The 19,226-nt window shown below is 45.0% G+C and overlaps 1 protein-coding gene across 1 annotated transcript in view; it reads right to left on the bottom strand.

Annotated features, from left to right (window-relative positions):
• Positions 1-13,549, bottom strand: part of LOC132764269 (solute carrier family 22 member 6-A-like) — a 32,073-nt gene extending 18,524 nt beyond the window's left edge. Inside the window, exons 1-5 of the mRNA XM_060758186.2 lie at positions 12,591-13,549; positions 5,887-5,990; positions 3,877-4,031; positions 1,010-1,178; positions 618-741 (exon numbers count right to left, since the gene is read on the bottom strand). Of these exons, the coding sequence (XP_060614169.2) occupies positions 618-741; positions 1,010-1,178; positions 3,877-4,031; positions 5,887-5,990; positions 12,591-12,992 (954 nt within the window). The 5' untranslated portion in view covers positions 12,993-13,549. The remainder of the gene's footprint in view (positions 1-617; positions 742-1,009; positions 1,179-3,876; positions 4,032-5,886; positions 5,991-12,590) is intronic.
• Between the last annotated feature and the right edge of the window lie 5,677 nt (positions 13,550-19,226).

Here is a 19,226-nt window from a genome sequence, read left to right as displayed (position 1 = left end):
ATCACACAGTCCTAGATACTTGGGAAGTGTCTGACGTGTGATCCAATACAGCAGCCAGCAGAGTGTCTTGTTGTTTTTATAATAATAATAATAATAATTGTGATGATGATGATGATGATGCAAAGACTCTGCACGAGCCAGCCAAGGTGGTCCAAGTGGTGATGGGCACACTGGGTGCAGTGCCTAAAGACCTTGGCCTGGACTTAAACACAATTGGCACTGACAAAATTACCATCTGTCAGATGCAAAAGGGTGATAATAATAATGCAAAGACTCTGGCACAAGCCAGTCAAGGTGGTCCCAGTGGTGATGGGCACACTGGGTGCAGTGCCTCAAGACCTTGGCCTGGACTTAAACACAATCGGCACTGACAATATTACCATCTGTCAGCTGCAAAAAGCCACCATTATTCGCCAATACATCACATAGTCCTAGACACTTGTTTTTAAAATAATAATAATAATAATAATAATAATAATAATAATAATAATAATTGTAATAATAATGGTATGGATCTTTATTTTGGCCTCAGGCAGCAAAATCTCTTGGGCTTCCTTGCCTAACTCCCAGGCCCTTATTGGAGTCGCAACCGCTCCTCTCATTCCATTTCTTCCTACCTCTGCCGTGATGCCAGCTCCGGCCTCCTGCTTGCCGTTGATCCGGGCGACCCTTTGGAGGACATTGACCGCCTTCCCTGTTTTTCCGGAGAGGATGAGCCACCGAGCGGATTCTGCAAACCACCTGCGCAAAAGAAGCCAACGATGCATTGCTTACATCTTATGCAGTTTCTGAAATTTCCCACCCAGACTTTGCTTGCAATTATATTATTTGGATTCGTGGTTTGTAGGATCATAGAATCCTAGAGTCGGAAGGGACCCCAAGGGCCATCCAGCCAGGGAAACACAATCCGAGCCCTCCCAACAGATGGACATCCAGTATCCGGAGAAGGAGACTCCACCAGACTCCAAGGGAATCATCCAAGGCCGTGAATCGTCCAAGTCCCACGTACCAGGAGTAAAGGAGGAAGAAGAAGAAGGGTGCGGAAACAGCAAACTGCAGCCAACGCCAGTCCGGGATGCCATAGGACAAGCCAGCAAGAAGGATCTGTCCCAGTGTATAAACAAAGCCAGTGACCGCAATGGTGATGGTCCGGAACTGGGTGGGAATCCATTCCACAACTGGAAGAAAATCCTAGAGTTGGAAGACATCCCAAGGGCCAAGACACCATCCAAACCCTCCTGACAGATGGCCATCCAGCCTCTCCCGAGAAAGAGATTTCAACTCTGCTAGACAGTAAATTCTTTCTAATATTTCGGTGGAATCTCTTTTCCTGCAGTTTAAATCAATCAGTGTAGATGCACCCAGAGAAGGTCCATGGACCTTGGGAAACTGCATTTCCCAAGACCATCTCATGGAGAAATAGCATTTAAAGTAAGGTCCAACTGCAGTCATTCCACAGTGTAGATGAACCCAGAGAAGGGTATGGACCTTGGGAAACTATATCTCCCAGGAGGACTCCATTGCATGGAGCCATGGCATGTTGTGGGGTGCAAGGGTATTCATTCCATCCTGTAAATGCACCAATAGAAGGGTATGGGCAGAGGCGACCCTAGGTAATTTTCAATGGTAAGCAAACAGTATTTTGGTCCCCGTTCCCCCCCCCCCCCCATCATTGATATATATTTCCTGTTCGTCATCAGAGTTCTGTGTGCCATATTTGGTTCAATTCCATCGTTGCTGGAGTTCAGAACGCTCTTTGATTTTAGGTGAACTATTCATCCCAGTAACTTCAACTCGCATATGTCAAGGTCTATTTTCCCCCAAGAGCGCCCCTGGGCAAAATCAACTGTACTGCGAATGCTTACTTTGCATAATGGGTTGCAAGCCCTGGGTATGGGCCTTGGAAAACTATGACTCCCAGGACTGCACAGCATGGAGACATGGCATAATAATAATAATAATAATAATAATAATAATAATAATAATACCATTTAAAATTAGTCCCGACTGCATTTATTCTCCAGTGGAAATGCGGACCTTGGGAAACTATAACTTCCAGGACTGCATAGTATGAAGCTATGATATTTAAAGTGGGGTGAAAGGGCATTCATTTCATATTGTAAATGCACTAATAGAAGGGTATGGGAGCCTTGAAAACCGTGACTCCCAGGACTGCACCACATGGAGACATGGAATAATAATAATAATAATAATAATAATACCATTTAAAATGGGTCCCAACCACACTTATTCTCCAGTAGAAATGCGAACCTTGGGAAACTATAACTCGTAGGACTGCATAGTATGGAGCTATGTTATTTAAAGTGGGTCCCAACTGCATTTATTCTTCAGTGCAGATGTGGACCTTGGGAAACTATAACTCCCAGGTCTGCATAGTATGGAGCTATGTTATTTAAAGTGGGTCCCAACCGCATTGATTCTTCAGTGCAGTTGTGGACCTTGGGAAACTATAACTCCCAGGTGTGCATAGTATGGAGCTATGTTATTCTTCCGTGCAGTTGTGGACCTTGGGAAACTGTAACTCCCAGGTCTGCATAGTATGGAGCTATGTTATTCTTCAGTGCAGTTGTGGACCTTGGGAAACTATAACTCCCAGGTGTGCATAGTATGGAGCTATGTTATTCTTCCGTGCAGTTGTGGACCTTGGGAAACTATAACTCCCAGGTCTGCATAGTATGGAGCTATGTTATTCTTCAGTGCAGTTGTGGACCTTGGGAAACTATAACTCCCAGGTCTGCATAGTATGTAGCTATGTTATTTAAAGTGGGTCGCAACTGCATTTATTCTTCAGTGTAGATGTGGACCTTGGGAAACTATAACTCCCAGGTCTGCATAGTATGGAGCTATGTTATTCTTCAGTGCAGTTGTGGACCTTGGGAAACTATAACTCCCAGGTCTGCATAGTATGGAGCTATGTTATTCTTCCGTGCAGTTGTGGACCTTGGGAAACTATAACTCCCAGGTCTGCATAGTATGGAGCTATGTTATTTAAAGTGGGTCCCAACTGCATTTATTCTTCCGTGCAGATGTGGACCTTGGGAAACTATAACTCCCAAGTCTGCATAGTATGGAGCTATGTTATTTAAAGTGGGTCCCAACTGCATTTATTCTTCAGTGCAGATGTGGACCTTGGCAAACTATAACTCCCAGGTCTGCATGGTATGGAGCTATGTTATTCTTCAGTGCAGATGTGGACCTTGGGAAACTGTAACTCCCAGGTCTGCATAGTATGGAGCTATGTTATTCTTCAGTGCAGTTGTGGGCCTTGGGAAACTATAACTCCCAGGTCTGCATAGTATGGAGCTATGTTATTCTTCAGTGCAGATGTGGACCTTGGGAAACTGTAACTCCCAGGTCTGTATAGTATGTAGCTATGTTATTTAAAGTGGGGCGCAACTGCATTTATTCTTCAGTGTAGATGTGGACCTTGGGAAACTATAACTCCCAGGTCTGCATAGTATGGAGCTATGTTATTTAAAGTGGGTCCCAACTGCATTGATTCTCCAGTGCAGATGCACCCAGAGGAAGGTGTGGACCTTGGCAAACTATAGCTCCTAGGACTGCATAGTATGAGGCTATGTTAGAATGCTAGGCCCCACACTTAAAATACGCAAAGAATGCTGTATCCTACACTTGAATCCAACCTAATGTGATGAGAACAGTGGCTTAGCACATTTTAAGTGTGGCACTCAGTGGTATTTAGTAAATGTGATGAAGTGGCCAAAACGGGACGTCCTTTCCAATATTTAGACATGATTCCCATGTCCCCTACTCAACCTTCACTATGCTAAGCATCTCCCTGAAGCATTCCTCATAGGGTTTGGCTCCCAGGTGTCTCCCTACTCCATCTCTTACTCAGGCAAGCGATGCTCAGGCCGAATCCAGAGAGCGCCATCCCACTCAGGCACCGGAAAATGCAGTAGGAGAGGAAGTTGGGCGAAAAAGCTGCACAGGTCCCCGTCACGGCGATTTGCAGGAAGGACCAAATGGTGAGCGCCTTGCGGCCAAACCTGCAGGGAGAGACCCCCAAGATCATCCAAGAAGGCACCACCAAACCCCTCCCGACAGATGACCATCCAGCCTCCAGAGAAGGAGACTCCATCAGACTCCCAGGGAACATATTCCACTGCTGAATAGTAGGCATGGGCAATCCAGGGTTCTAAAGTACTTACAAAACTAGGGGGCGCTGGTGCTTTGTTTCTAAAGTGTTGATAAAGCTGGTGTTTTGCTTCTAAAGTATTTCTAAAGTTCTGGTGGTGAAAATTTCAGAACTCTACCAAAACTTTGAAACGTTTTGTTAGAGTTCTGAAATCTATCTATCCATCTATCCCTCCCTCCTTTTCTGTCTATCTATCCCTCCCTCCCTCCCTCCCTCCCTCCCTCTCTCTCTCTCTCCCTCCCTCCCTCCCTCCCTCCCTCCATCTATCCATCTATCCCTCCTTATGTCTATCTCTCCCTCCCTCCATCTATCTATCTATCTATCTATCTATCTATCTATCTATCTCTATCTATCTATCATCTATCTATCTATCTATCTATCTATCTATCTATCTATCATCTATCTATCTATCTATCCCTCCTATCCACTCATCCACCCACCCACCCATCCATCCATCCCCTCTATTTATCTATCTATCTATCCATCCCTCTGTCTATCTATCTATCTATCTATCTATCTATCTCTATCAATCCATCCATCCATCCATCCATCCATCCATCCATCTATCCCTCTTTCTGTCTATCTATCCTTCCCTCTCCCTCCCTCCATCTATCCCTCCCTCACTCACTCCCTCTATCCATCCATCCATCCATCCATCTATCTATCTATCCCTCCCTCTCTCTCTCCCTCCTTCTATCCACCCATCCACCCACCCATCCATCCATCCCCTCTATCTATCTATCTATCTATCTATCTATCCATCCATCCATCCATCCCTCCCTACTTTTCTGTCTATCTATCTATCCCTCCCTCTATATATATCCATCCATTCATCTATCCATCCCTCTGTCTGTCTGTCTGTCTGTCTGTCTATCATCTATCTATCTATCTATCTATCTATCTATCTATCTATCTCTATCCATCCTTTATCCCTCCTTCTGTCTATCCCTCCCTCTATCTCTCCCTCCATCTATCCCTCCCTCCCTCACACCCTCCCACTATCTATTTTTCATTCCTCTGTCCCTCTATCTATCCATCTATCCCTCCCTTCCTCTCTCTCTCCCTCCTTCTGTCAATCCATCCATCTATCCCTCCCCTCTATCTATCCCTGCCTCCATCTATCCATACATCTATCCATCTCTCTATCTCTCTATCTCTCTATCTCTCTATCTCTCTATCTCTCTATCTATCTATCTATCTATCTATCTATCTATCTATCAGGCCTGGTCAATCCATGGTTCTAAATGGTTCTAAAGTACTTACAAAACTAAAGTTCTGGTGGTGAAAATTTCAGAACTCTAACAAAACTTTGAAAATGTCATTATTATTTCGTTATTGGTTATTTTTATGATGGAACCAATTAGGAACTGCCATTTATAACAAAATTTTGAAAGTTTTGTTAGAGTTCTGAAATTTTCACCACCAAAACTTTAGCCACACTTTAGAATCAAAGCACCAGCACCTCCTAGTTTTGTAAGTACTTTAGAGCCATTTAGAACCCTGCCTACCCATGCCTACTGAATAGCTCTTACCGTCAAGTAGTTCCTCCGAATGTTTAAGCGGAATCTCTTTCCCTGCCATTGGAATCCATCGCTCCGTTGTGAACTAGTCTCTAAAGCAGCAGAAATCAAGCTGGCCCCCTTCTCAATGGGACATCCTTTGAAATATTTAAACATATTCAAATATTTAGACATAGTCCAACTTACTTGTCCGCCAGGCCTCCAAGGACCAGTGCCCCAACCAGCACACCAGCCATGTAGATGGATTGGGCCATCTCCCGAAGTTTCCGGCGGTCGCACACTAGATCCCACTGTCACAAAAGGTGAAAAATATAGATAATCATCTATCTATCTATCCATCTATCTATCTATCTATCTATCTATCTATCTATTTATCTATCTATCTATTCCTTCCACCCTCCCTCGATCTATCCGTCCCTCACTCCATCTATCTGTCTTTCCATTCCTCCCTCCCTCTATCTATCCATCCATCCCTCCCTCCTTCTTTCTATTTCTCTATCTATCTATCTCCCTCCCTCCCTTCCTCCCTCCATCTCTCGATTCATCCCTCTGTCTTTATCTTTCTATCTATCGCTCCATCTATCCCCCCCTCTCTCCCTCTATCCATCCGTCTATCTATCTATCTATCTATCTATCTATCTATCTATCTATCTATTCCTTCCACCCTCCCTCGATCTATCCATCCCTCACTCCATCTATCTATCTTTCCATTCCTCCCTCCCTCTATCTATCTATCCATCCATCTATCCCTCCCTCTTTCTATTTCTCTATCTATCTATCTATCTATCTATCTATCTATCTATCTATCTATCTATCTCCCTCCCTCCCTTCCTCCTTACCTCCCTCCCTCCATCTTTCGATTCATCCCTCTGTCTATCTCTATCTATCTATCTATCTATCTATTGCTCCATCTATCCCCCCTCCCTCTCTCCCTCTATCCGTCTATCTATCTATCTATCTATCTATCTATCTATCTATCTATCTATCTATTCCTCCCACCCTCCCTCGATCTATCCCTCCCTCACTCCATCTATCTATCTTTCCATTCCTCCCTCCCTCTATCTATCCATCCATCTATCTATCCCTCTCTCTCTCCCTCCTTCTATCCACCCATCCATCCCCTGTATCTATCTATCTATCTATCTATCTATATATCCATCCATCCATCTATCCCTCCCTCTATCTATCTATATATCCATCCCTCTCCTATCTGTCTGTCTATCTATCTATCTATCTATCTATCTATCTATCTATCTATCTATCTATCTATCATCTATCTCTATCCAACTATCTATCTATCTATCTATCTATCTATCTATCTATCCCTCTCTCTCCCTCTATCTCTCCATCCCTCCCACCATCTTTCCCTCCCTCTATCTATCTTTCCATTCCTCCCTCCCTCTATCTACCCATCTATCCCTCCCTTCCTCCCTCTCTCTCCCCCTCCTTCTGTCCATCCATCTATCCCTCCCCTCCCTCTATCTATCCCTGCCTCCATCTATCCATCCCTCTATCCATCCCTCTATCTATCTATCTATCTATCTATCTATCTATCTATCTATCTATCTATTAGGCCTGGTCAATCCATGGTTCTAAATGGTTCTAAAGTTCTGGTGGTGAAAATTTCAGAACTCTAACAAAACTCTCAAAATTTCATTATAAATGGCAGTTCCTAATTGGTTCTATCATAAAAAAAATCACCAATAATGAAATAATTATTAAATTTTGAAAGTTTTGTTAGAGTTCTGAAATTTTCACTATCTATCGATCCATCCATCCATCCATCCATCCATTCATCCCTCTATCTATCTATCTATCTATCTATCTATCTATCTATCTATCTATCCATCTATCCATCCATCCATCCCTCTATCTATCCCTCTATCTATCTATCTATCTATCTATCTATCTATCTATCTATCTATCCATCCATCCATCCATCCCTCTATCTATCCCTCTATCTATCTATCTATCTATCTATCTATCTATCCATCCATCCATCCATCCATCCATCCCTCTATCTGTCTATCTGCCTGTCTGTCTATCCCTCCCACCCTTCCTCCCTCTATTTATTTAACTATCGTTCCATTCCTCCCTCCCTCCATCTATCTATTCCTCCCTCCTTCTATTCCTCCCTCCCTCTATCTATCCATCCATCCATCCATCTGTCCCCCTATCTATTGAACTATCTATCTCTCCCTCCCTCCCTCCCTCCCCCTCCCTCCCTCCCTCCCTCTATCTATCTATCCATCTATCCCTCCCACCCTTCCTCCCTCTATCTATTTAACTATCTCTCCATTCCTCCCTCCCTCCATCTATCTATTCCTCCCTCCATCCATCCATTTCTCCCTTCCTCCCTCCCTTCCTCCCTCCCTCCCTCCCTCCCTCCCTCCATCCATCCATCCATCCATCCATCTATCTATCTATCTATCTATCTACCTATCTGAGATAGATGGATGGATGGATGGATGGATGGATGGATGGATAGATAGTAGGCCTGGTCAATCCACAGTTCTAAATGTTTCTAAAGTACTTACAAAACTATAGTTCTGGTGGTGAAAATTTCAGAACTCTAACAAAACTTTCAAAATTTAATTATATATATCTTTTAGAAGATCAAATGTCTCACTTTGATTGCTGCTCCGCACATGCACACACAAGGGAAATTTGGAAGGGATCCTTTTTGGAATGATAGATCCCAGAATCCCCCAGCTGGCATGGCGCATTGGCATGTCTCCCAGATCTGTTGTGAATACTTTTCTGGACCTAAGAAACACTTCGGAAGCATTTCTAAATCCCAGCATTTCAAGGTCTTCCAGGGCAACGGTGGGGTGGTTTACGCAGAGACTGGATGTCCATCTGTCAGGAGGGCTTTGACGGTGTCTTCCTGCCTGGCAGAACGGGGTTGGACTGGATGGCCCTTGGGGTTCCCTTCCGACTCTAGGATGGTATGATTCTAGGTGTTTAGTGGGATTTCTGTGCAGGCCTTTTTCTTCCTTCCTGCAGAAAGATCAGCTGCTCCTTTTCCTTGGGATGGTTGCCAGCGCCATCGCCTGCTGCTTTTTGGAATTTTTCCTTTCCCAGCAGGAACTCTGGACACAGAGAAAGCAGGGAGGGGTTTGTTTTGCTTTTTTGGGAGGGGGGGATCTGTCAATTGTGCCTGTTTATCCAGAAGACACAAAACATCTCATGTGGCTCTTGGGGTTTAACCCTTCTGCCACCTAGACATTTGGCGCGGGCTTCTCCCTCTCTACTTTTAACCCACCTGTCTCGAATCCCAGAGTTGGAAGAGATCCCAAAGGCCATCCAGTCAAACCCACAGCCGTGCAAAAAGACCCCATCAAAGCCCTCCTGGCAGATGACCATCCACTTGGCTAAAAAACTTCCGGAGAAGGAGATTGCATCATCATTATCATCATCATTATTATTATCAAAGATGATAATGAGGATGCTAGAATCTCAAGAGTTGGAAGCGATCCCAAAGGCCATCCAGTCCAACCCTCTGCCATGCAGAAAGACACCATCAAAGCCCTCCCGACAAATGGCCATCCAGCTTAAAACCCTCCAGAGAAGGATACTGCATCATCATTATCATTATCAAAGACGATGATGGTGATGATGATAGAATCCTAGAGTTGGAAGAGATCCCAAAGGACATCCAGTCCAACCCTCTGCCGTGCAGAAAGGCACTATCAAAGCCCTCCTGGCAGATGACCATCCACTTGGCTAAAAAACTTCTAGAGAAGGAGATTGCAACATCATTCACATTATTATTATCAAAGGAGACTCCATCCATCTCCTCCTCCACATCATCATCATTGTATTATTATTATTATTATTATTATTATTATTATTATTATTATTATTATTATTAATGTTGACGTAGATGATGTTGATGGTGATGATGGTAGAATCTTAGAGTTGGAAGAGATCCCAAAGGCCATCCAGTCCAACCCTCTGCTGTGTAGAAAGACACCATCAAAGCCCTCCTGGCAGATTATCATCCGCTTGGCCAAAAAACTTCCAGGGAAGGAGATTGCATCATCATTATCATTGTTATTATCAAAGATGATAATGAAGATGCTAGAATTTTAAGAGTTGGAAGCAATCCCAAAGGCCATCCAGTCCAACCCTCTGCCGTGTAGAAAGACACCATCAAAGCCCTCCTGGCAGATGATCATCCGCTTGGCTAAAAAACTACCAGAGAAGGATACTGCATCATTATTAACATTATTATTAGTATCATCATCTCCTTCATCATCATCATCATCATCCTATCAATGTTATTATATTATTATTATTATTATTATTATTATTATTATTATTAATGTTGCCGTTGATGATGTTGATGGTGATGATGGTAGAATCTTAGAGTTGGAAGCGATCCCAAAGGACATCTAGTCCAACCCTCTGCTGTGCAGAAAGACACCATCAAAGCCCTTGCGACAGATGACCATCCACTTAGCTAAAAAAAACTTCCAGAGAAGGAGATTGCATCATCATTATCATTATTATTATCAAAAATGATAATGAGGATGCTAGAATCTCAAGAGTTTGAAGAGATCCCAAAGGACATCCAGTCCAACCCTCTGCTGTGCAGAAAGACACCATCAAAGCACTGCTGGCGGATGATCATCCACTTAGCCAAAAAACTACCAGATTAGGATACTGCATCATTATTACCAGCATTATTATTATTATTAAAGATAATGATGGTGATGATAGAATCCTAGAGTTGGAAGAGACCCCAAAGGCCATCCAGTCCAACCCACAGCCATGCAGAAAGACACCATCAAAGCCCTCCTGGCAGATGATCATCCACTTAGCTAAAAAAAACTACCAGAGAAGGATACTGCATCATCATTAACATTATTATTATGTTAATGTCATCATCATCATTGTTATATTATTATTATTATTATTATTATTATTATTATTATTATTATTATTGTGATGATGGTGATAGAATCTTAGAGTTGGAAGAGACCCCAAAGGCCATCCAGTCCAACCCACAGCCGTGCAGAAAGGCACCATCAAAGCTCTCCTGGCAGATGATCATCCACTTAGCTAAAAAAACTACCAGAGAAGGATACTGCATCATCATTAACATTATTATTATTATCATCATCATCATCATCATCAAAGAAGACTTCATGCATCCCCTCCTCCACATCATTATCATCATCCTATCTGCTTAAAACCCTCCAGAGAAGGATACTGCATCATCATTACCAGCATTATTATTATCAACGATGATGGTGGTGATGATGATAGAATCCCAGAGTTGGAAGAGAGCCCAAAGGCCATCCAGTCCAATCCACAGCTATGCAGAAAGACACCATCAAAGCCCAGAATCCTAGAGTTGAAAGGGATCCCAAAGGCCATCCAGTCCAACCTCTGCCATGCCGAAAGGCACCATCAAAGCCTTCCCGACAGATGGTCATCCACTTAGCTAAAAAACTACCAGGATACTGCATCATCATTAACATTATTATTATCAAAGGAGAAGAAGACTCCGTCCATCTCCTCCTCCACATCATCATCGTTGTTGTTGTTGTTGTTCTTGTTGTTATTGTGATGATGTTGATGGTGGTGGTAGAATCTTAGAGTTGGAAGAGATCGCAAAGGCCATCCAGTCCAACCCTCTGCCGTGCAGAAAGGCACCATCAAAGCCCTCCTGGCAGATGATCATCCACTTAGCTAAAAAACTTTCAGGGAAGGAGATTGCATCATCATTATCATTATTATTATCAAAGATGATAATGAGGATGCTAGAATCTCAAGAGTTGGAAGAGATCCCAAAGAGAAGGATACTGCATCATCATTAACATTATTATTATCATCATCATCATCATCATCAAAGAAGACTCCATGCATCCCCTCCTCCACATCATCATCATCATCCTATTAATGCTATTATAAATTATTATTATTATTATTATTATTATTATTATTATTATTATGTTGATGATGTTGATGTTGATGATGGTAGAATCTTAGAGTTGGAAGAGATCCCAAAGGCCATCCAGTCCAACCCACAGCTGTGCGGAAATACACCATCAAAGCCCTCCCGACAGATGGTCATCCAGCCTCTGCTTAAAACCCTCCAGAGAAGGATACTGCATCATCATTACCAGCATTATTATTATCAAAGATGATGGTGGTGATGATGATAGAATCCCAGAGTTGGAAGAGATCCCAAAACCCCTCCTGACAGATGGCCATCCAAGCTGCTTAAAACCCCCAGGGACGGAGCATAGAATCCTAAAGTTTAAAAGGACCCCAAAGGACATCCAGTCCAACCCTCGGCCCTGTAGAAAGGCACCATCATAGAATCATAGAATCATAGAATCAAAGAGTTGGAAGAGACCTCACGGGCCATCCAGTCCAACCCCTTTCTGCCAAGAAGCAGGAATATTGCATTCAAATCACCCCTGACAAATGGCCATCCAGCCTCTGCTTAAAAGCTTCCAAAGAAGGAGCCTCCACCACACTCCGGGGCAGAGAGTTCCACTGCTGAACGGCTCTCACAGTCAGGAAGTTCTTCCTCATGTTCAGATGGAATCTCCACTCTTGGCTTGAAGACTTCTACAGAAAGAGACTGCATTATCAGCATTATAATCATTATCAAAGATGATAATGATGATGCTAAAATCCCAAAGTTGTAAGAGACCGCAGAGGATATCCAACCTCCTGCAATACAGAAAGGCACCATAAAAGCCCACCCAACAGATGACCATCCAGCCTCTGCTTTAAAAACTCCAGAGAAAGTTGAAGCTGAGGCAACATATTCCACTTCAACGTGCTTCAAGTTGACAGACCTTAGGATCTGAAGATACTATCAGTGTTCCTCAATTCCCACAAATGCACGCACGTTGATCCTATCTCACCTCCGTAATGATGGTGGAGGTGTACATGCTCCGGTCGTAGACCCATCCGTCGGCACAGGGCTCGGTGTCCCATTCTGTCTGGTTGGCCTCAGTGAGGTTGGGGTCCAGGAGGTGCCACTGAGCCTCCACAAAGCGCTGGCATCTGTCTGGCCGCTGCTTGCTGTCGAGCGGGATGCCGGCCCGCACCAGATCACCGGGATTGAGCAACCGGGTGGTATTTGGGTACCCAGTGCCGTTGGTTGCGATACGGAGCTGGCACCGGTGCTCCGGGATGGCACCCGTGAAGTTCTGGAGCAGGTTGTGGCTGGCCATCAAGACGATGGGGATGGTCAGGAGCGCTGTGTGGATCACCTGGAAGCGGCCCATGCCTCCGACTTGCTGAAGAAATTCGGCAAAAGTCATGGTGCCTTTGGATGGGGGTCACACGTGGTCAAGACAGGTCTGGGCCCAAAAGGGAGCTCTCCTTCCTGGCTAATCTGGAGAAGAACTCAACCCTTTGGTCCTAAAAGAGGTGGAAAAGAAGGACGCCGAGACTCGAAAGCCGGCCACTTTTTTGGACACGAATCTCCGCCGAGTTGTGGGGATAAACAGATGGTTCTGCAAAAGGGAGTGTCTTAAATTTACCAATTCAGCCGGACAGCGGGATTGTTTAAGGGTCAGAAAGGGCTCAGATTGTCACCCCAGGAAGCCCAATTCGGTGCCCATTTGGGACTGTGCCACGCACTTGCCCGAGCCTCGAGACTCTTGCGTTTCAGCAACTGTGTAGTAAGACAAACCCGACAAGTCGTCGCTTCGCTTGTCTCTGTCCCAAAGGGACGGCACCCCACTTGGCCCCCTTGTTCCTTCCTCGCGGGCCAAACGTCTCCTAGTTTTGCCGGCTCTTTGGGTGGATTATTTATGCAAAGCGGTAAGCGGCTCAGTCGGTTAAAGTTTTACTCTTGTTTTGAGGGATTAACCCACAGGTTTTGGAAACACAGTTGGGGGGGAGGAAGGGCAAAGGAAAATAGGGGAGAAGGGGCATTTCTGGACCGCTCCGCTGGAAACCAGTCAATCACTTATTCTCCCTTTACCCCAAATACAGGGGGTCACGGCACCGGTACATTCGCAAGGATGCGGCAAATGTGGAAATTTTAGGAAAACAGCTGACTGTATTGGCAAGGATAGATGGGCAAAGTCATAAGTCTCACTTGGGCACACAGAGAGTTTATGGAGAGGTCAAATACGAGGATGAGGCCTCATTCAATAAGGGGAACCAATGGGAGGGATGCTGAAAAGTATGTTCAATTCACTTCACTTGATTATGGTACGCATGCCCAGTGTGTCCAGAGGAGGGTGACTCAAATGATCAAGGGTCTAGAGAACAAGCACTATGAGGAGCGGCTTAAAGACCTGGACATGTTTAGCCTGAAGAAGAGAAGGCTGAGGGAGACATAATAAGGGCCATGTATAAAACATGGCCCTTATTATGCCGACCACATGACCTTGGAGGTGTCTACGGACAACGCTGGCTCTTCGGCTTAGAAATGGAGATGAGCACCACACCCAGAGTCAGACATGACTGGACTTAATGTCAGGGGACTACCTTTACCCTTACTATAAATATGTGAGAGGAAGTCACAGGAAGGAGGGAGCAAGCTTGTTTTCTGCTGCCCTGGAGACTAGGATGCAATGGAGAAATGGCTTCAAACTACAAGAAAGGAGATTCCACCTGAACACGAGGAAGAACTTCCTGACAGTAAGAGCCATTCAGCAGTGGAAGGAGAGAAGGAAATAAAAAAGTGAAAGAGGGAAGGAGAGGAGGAACAAAAGAGACGAACACAGAGAGTGCTCACTAATGCTTCCTCTTCATCTTGGAAAGAAGTGACAAGTGGAGTGCCGCAGGGTTCCATCCTGGGCCCAGTCCTGTTCAACATCTCTATTCATGACTTAGATGAAGGGTTAGAAGGCAGGATCATCAAGTTTGCAGACAACACCAAATTGGGAGGGATAGCCAATAGTCCAGAGGACAGGAGCAGAATTCAAAACGATCTTGACAGATTAGAGAGATGAATGGCCAAAACTAACAAAATGAAGTTCAACAGTGACAAATGCAAGATACTCCACTTTGGCAGAAAAAATGAAATGCAAAGATACAGAATGGGTGACGCCTGGCTCGAGGGTAGTACGTGTGAAAAAGATCTTGGAGTCCTCGTGGACAACAAGTTAAACATGAGCCAACAATGTGATGTGGCGGCAAAAAAAGCCAATGGGATTTTGGCCTGCATGAATAGGAGCCTAGTGTCTAGATCTAGGGAAGTAATGCTACCCCTCTATTCTGCTTTGGTTAGACCACACCTGGAATATTGTGTCCAATTCTGGGCACCACAATTCAAAAGAGATATTGACAAGCTGGAATGTGTCCAGAGGAGGGCGACTAAAATGATCAAGGGTCTGGAGAACAAGCCCTATGAGGAGCGGCTTAGGGAACTGGGCATGTTTAGCCTGAAGAAGAGAAGGCTGAGAGGAGATATGATAGCCATGTATAAATATGTGAGAGGAAGCCACAGGGAGGAGGGAGCAAGCTTGTTTTCTGCTTCCCTGGAGACTAGGACGCGGAACAATGGCTTCAAACTACAAGAGAGGAGATTCCATCTGAACATTAGGAAGAACTTCCTGACTGTGAGAGCCGTTCAGCAGTGGAAGGAGAGAAGGAAATAAAAAAAGTGAAAGAGGGAAGGAAGGAGAGGAGGAATGAAAGAGAGAAAGAGGGAAGGAAGGAAGGAAGGAGACAAGGAAGGGGAGAGGAGGCAAAGTAGCCTTATATGTCAAAAACTCTAATGCTGCAGAAGAGATGCAAGAGAGCAATCCGGGAAACCAGCTTGAAAGCAGCTGGATAAGAATCAAGGGAACTGGGACGCAAAAAGATGTCATTGTAGGCATCTACTACAGACGCCCAAGCCAGGAGGAAGAACTTGATGAAGTCTTCTGCCAACAGTTGACAAAACAGGCACAGAGAAGAGATGTAGTAGTCATGGGCGATTTCAACTATCCCGATATTTGCTGGAAAACAAACTCGGTCAAGAGTATAAGGTCCAACAAATTCCTTGCTTGCCTTGCAGACAATTTCATGGCCCAGAAGGTAGAAGAGGCAACAAGGGGATTGGCTACCCTTGATCTCATCCTAACAAATGCGGAGGACCTGATCGATGCGGTTGAAGTGGTCGGATCCTTAGGGGCAAGTGACCATGTGCTCCTGCAATTTGAGGTACAAAGGAAGGCTGAAACGAAGACAAGTCAAACCTGCATTTTGGACTTTAGGAGAGCTGATTTCCAAAAAATGAAGGAAACACTGAGTAGCATTCCATGGACACAGATACTAAAAGACAAGGGAGTTACAGATGGATGGGAATTTCTCAAGAGTGAAATACTCAAGACGCAATTGCAAACCGTGCCAACAAAGAGAAAAAATAGGACAAGTGCGAACAAGCCAGAATGGATGTCCAAAGAACTTCTAACTGTGCTAAAACACAAAAGAGACATGCTCAAGAAGTGGAAAAAGGGAGAAATCACCAAAGAAGAATTCAAACAAATAGCCAACACCTGTAGGGAAAAGGTCTGCAAGGCTAAAGCACAAAATGAGCTCAGACTTGCCATGGACATTAAAAACAATAAAAAGGGCTTCTTTTCTTATGTCAGTAGAAAAAGGAAAAACAAGGAGGCGATAGGGCCTCTTCGAGGAGAAGATGGGGCAATGCTGACAGGGGACAGGGAAAAGGCAGAACTACTTAATGCCTTCTTTGCCTCTGTCTTCTCACAAAAACCTCAGTAAGATGGAGTGGATGAGGGATTAGAGGACATCCAACCCCAAATTGGGAAAGAAGTCGTCCAGGAATACCTGGCCACTCTAATGAGTTCAGGGCCAGATCAACTACACCCAAGAGTATTGAAGGAACTAGCGGAAGTCATTTCGGAACCATTGGCAATCATCTTTGAGAGTTCTTGGAGAACGGGAGAAGTTCCACGAAGCCTCTTGTTTTTAAAACAATGAGCACTCTGAACACCACCAAAGATGGAATTGGACCAAACTTGGCACACAGAGTTCCCATGACCAGCAAAAAAAATACCGGAGGTCTTTGAGGAAAATTCAGCTTAATTTGGGGGAGTTGTAGTTTACCTACATCCAGAGAGCACTGTGAACCCAAACAACAATGGATCTGGACCAAACTTGGCACACAGACCTGATATGCTAATATTTGATCACTGAAGGGGTTTGGGGGAAACTGGGGGTTGTAGTTCTCCCACAAACAGGGAAGCTATGACCTCCACCAATGATGGACCTGGACCAAACTTGGCACACATAACCCCCATGACTCACTCAATCTACTGGAAGGGTTTGAGGGGACTGACTCGCCATAGTGGGAGTTGTAGTTCACCCACAAACAGGGAAACTGTGACCTCCACCGATGATGGACCCGGACCAAACTTGGCACAGAACCCCCATGACTCACTCAATCTACTGGAAGGGTTTGAGGGGACTGACTCACCATAGTGGGAGTTGTAGTTCACCCACAAATGGGGAAACTGTGACCTCCACCGATGATGGACGTGGATCAAACTTGGCACACAGAACCCCCATGACTCACTCAATCTACTGGAAGGGTTTGAGGGGACTGACTCACTATAATGGGAGTTATAGTTCACCCACAAACAGAGAAACTGTGACCTCCACCGATGATGGACCTGGACCAAACTTGGCACACAGAACCCCCATGACTCACTCAATCTACTGGAAGGGTTTGAGGGGACCGACTCACCATAATGGGAGTTGTAGTTCACCCACAAACAGGGAAATTGTGACCTCCACCGATGATGGACCTGGACCAAACTTGGCACACAGAACCCCCATGACTAACTCAATCTACTGGAAGGGTTTGAGGGGACTGACTCGCCATAGTGGGAGTTGTAGTTCACCCACAAACAGGGAAACTGTGACCTCCACCGATGATGGACCCGGACCAAACTTGGCACAGAACCCCCATGACTCACTCAATCTACTGGAAGGGTTTGAGGGGACTGACTCACCATAGTGGGAGTTGTAGTTCACCCACAAACAGGGAAACTGTGACCTCCACCAATGATGGACCTGGACCAAACTTGGCACACAGAACCTCCATGACTCACTCAATCTACTGGAAGGGTTTGAGGGGACCGACTCACCATAATGGGAGTTGTAGTTCACCCACAAACAGGGAAATTGTGACCTCCACCGATGATGGACCTGGACCAAACTTGGCACACAGAACCCCCATGACTCACTCAATCTACTGGAAGGGTTTGAGGGGACTGACTCACCATAATGGGAGTTGTAGTTCACCCACAAACAGGGAAACTGTGACCTCCACCGATGATGGACCTGGACCAAACTTGGCACATGGAACCCCCATGACTAACTCAATCTACTGGAAGGGTTTGAGGGGACTGACTCACCATAGTGGGAGTTGTAGTTCACCCACAAACAGGGAAACTGTGACCTCCACCGATGATGGACCTGGACCAAATTTGGCACACAGAACCCCCATGACTCACTCAATCTACTGGAAGGGTTTGAGGGGACTGACTCACCATAATGGGAGTTGTAGTTCACCCACAAACAGGGAAACTGTGAACTCCGCCGATGATGGATCTGGACCAAACTTGGCACACAGAACCCCCATGACTAACTCAATCTACTGGAGGGGTTTGAGGGGACTGACTCACCATAATGGGAGTTGTAGTTCACCCACAAACAGGGAAACTGTGAACTCCGCCGATGATGGATCTGGACCAAACTTGGCACACAGAACCCCCATGACTAACTCAATCTACTGGAAGGGTTTGAGGGGACTGACTCACCATAGTGGGAGTTGTAGTTCACCCACAACCTTATGCATTTTGGAAAATTAAAAAAATGACTTTTTCAAATAATCTGGGCAATCCAAGCTAGTAATAATAATATAAATGTGATGATGAGGCTTTCAAGTCAAACTGCATTCATTCCACAGTGTAGATGCATCAGGGTTTCTCAAGGTCCGCAGCCTCGAAATCTCAAGGCTAAGGTTCAGAGCCTCGAGGAAAGGTCTCCTTGTTAATGAAATGTCAACATGTTGCAACTACATCGTCATTATTTGCTGATGGGTCCATTACAAAAAAAAAATAGGTCCAGCGAACACCGTTTGGACTCTGCTCTCCTCCTTCGAAGAGGCTGATGCAGCCAAATCCAGAAGGCACACTTTCACCCCCAACCGCTGGAACGTCGGGCATTGCTGAACTGCAACTCCCAGCAGCCTGCAGGATTCGCACTCCTGAGCCCTAGAGAAGGGGTGTCGTTTGGCCCCATTTGAACTGCCATGGAATAGTAGGATCTGTAGCTTGGTGAGGCACCAGTGCTCCTTGGCTTCTCTGCTAAAGGCCTTGGCAAACTACAACTCCCAGGAGTGGCCCTAGTGATTATTTATTGAATCCCAGAAAGAGCAAAAAGTTCATTGAAAAAAATATACACACTAACTTCTCAGCAACCTCCTTCTCTGTTGGTTGGATGGCCATCTATCTGGAGGGCTTTAATGGTGTCTGCCCATCTGGAGAAATGGGGTTGGACTGGATAGCCTTTGGGGGTATCTT

This window comes from Anolis sagrei, chromosome 12 (genome assembly GCF_037176765.1).
Source record: "Anolis sagrei isolate rAnoSag1 chromosome 12, rAnoSag1.mat, whole genome shotgun sequence".
NCBI classification, from domain to species: domain Eukaryota; kingdom Metazoa; phylum Chordata; class Lepidosauria; order Squamata; family Dactyloidae; genus Anolis; species Anolis sagrei.
The sequence above is the reverse complement of the archived record's forward strand: the minus strand, read 5'-3'. Positions and strand labels throughout refer to the sequence as shown.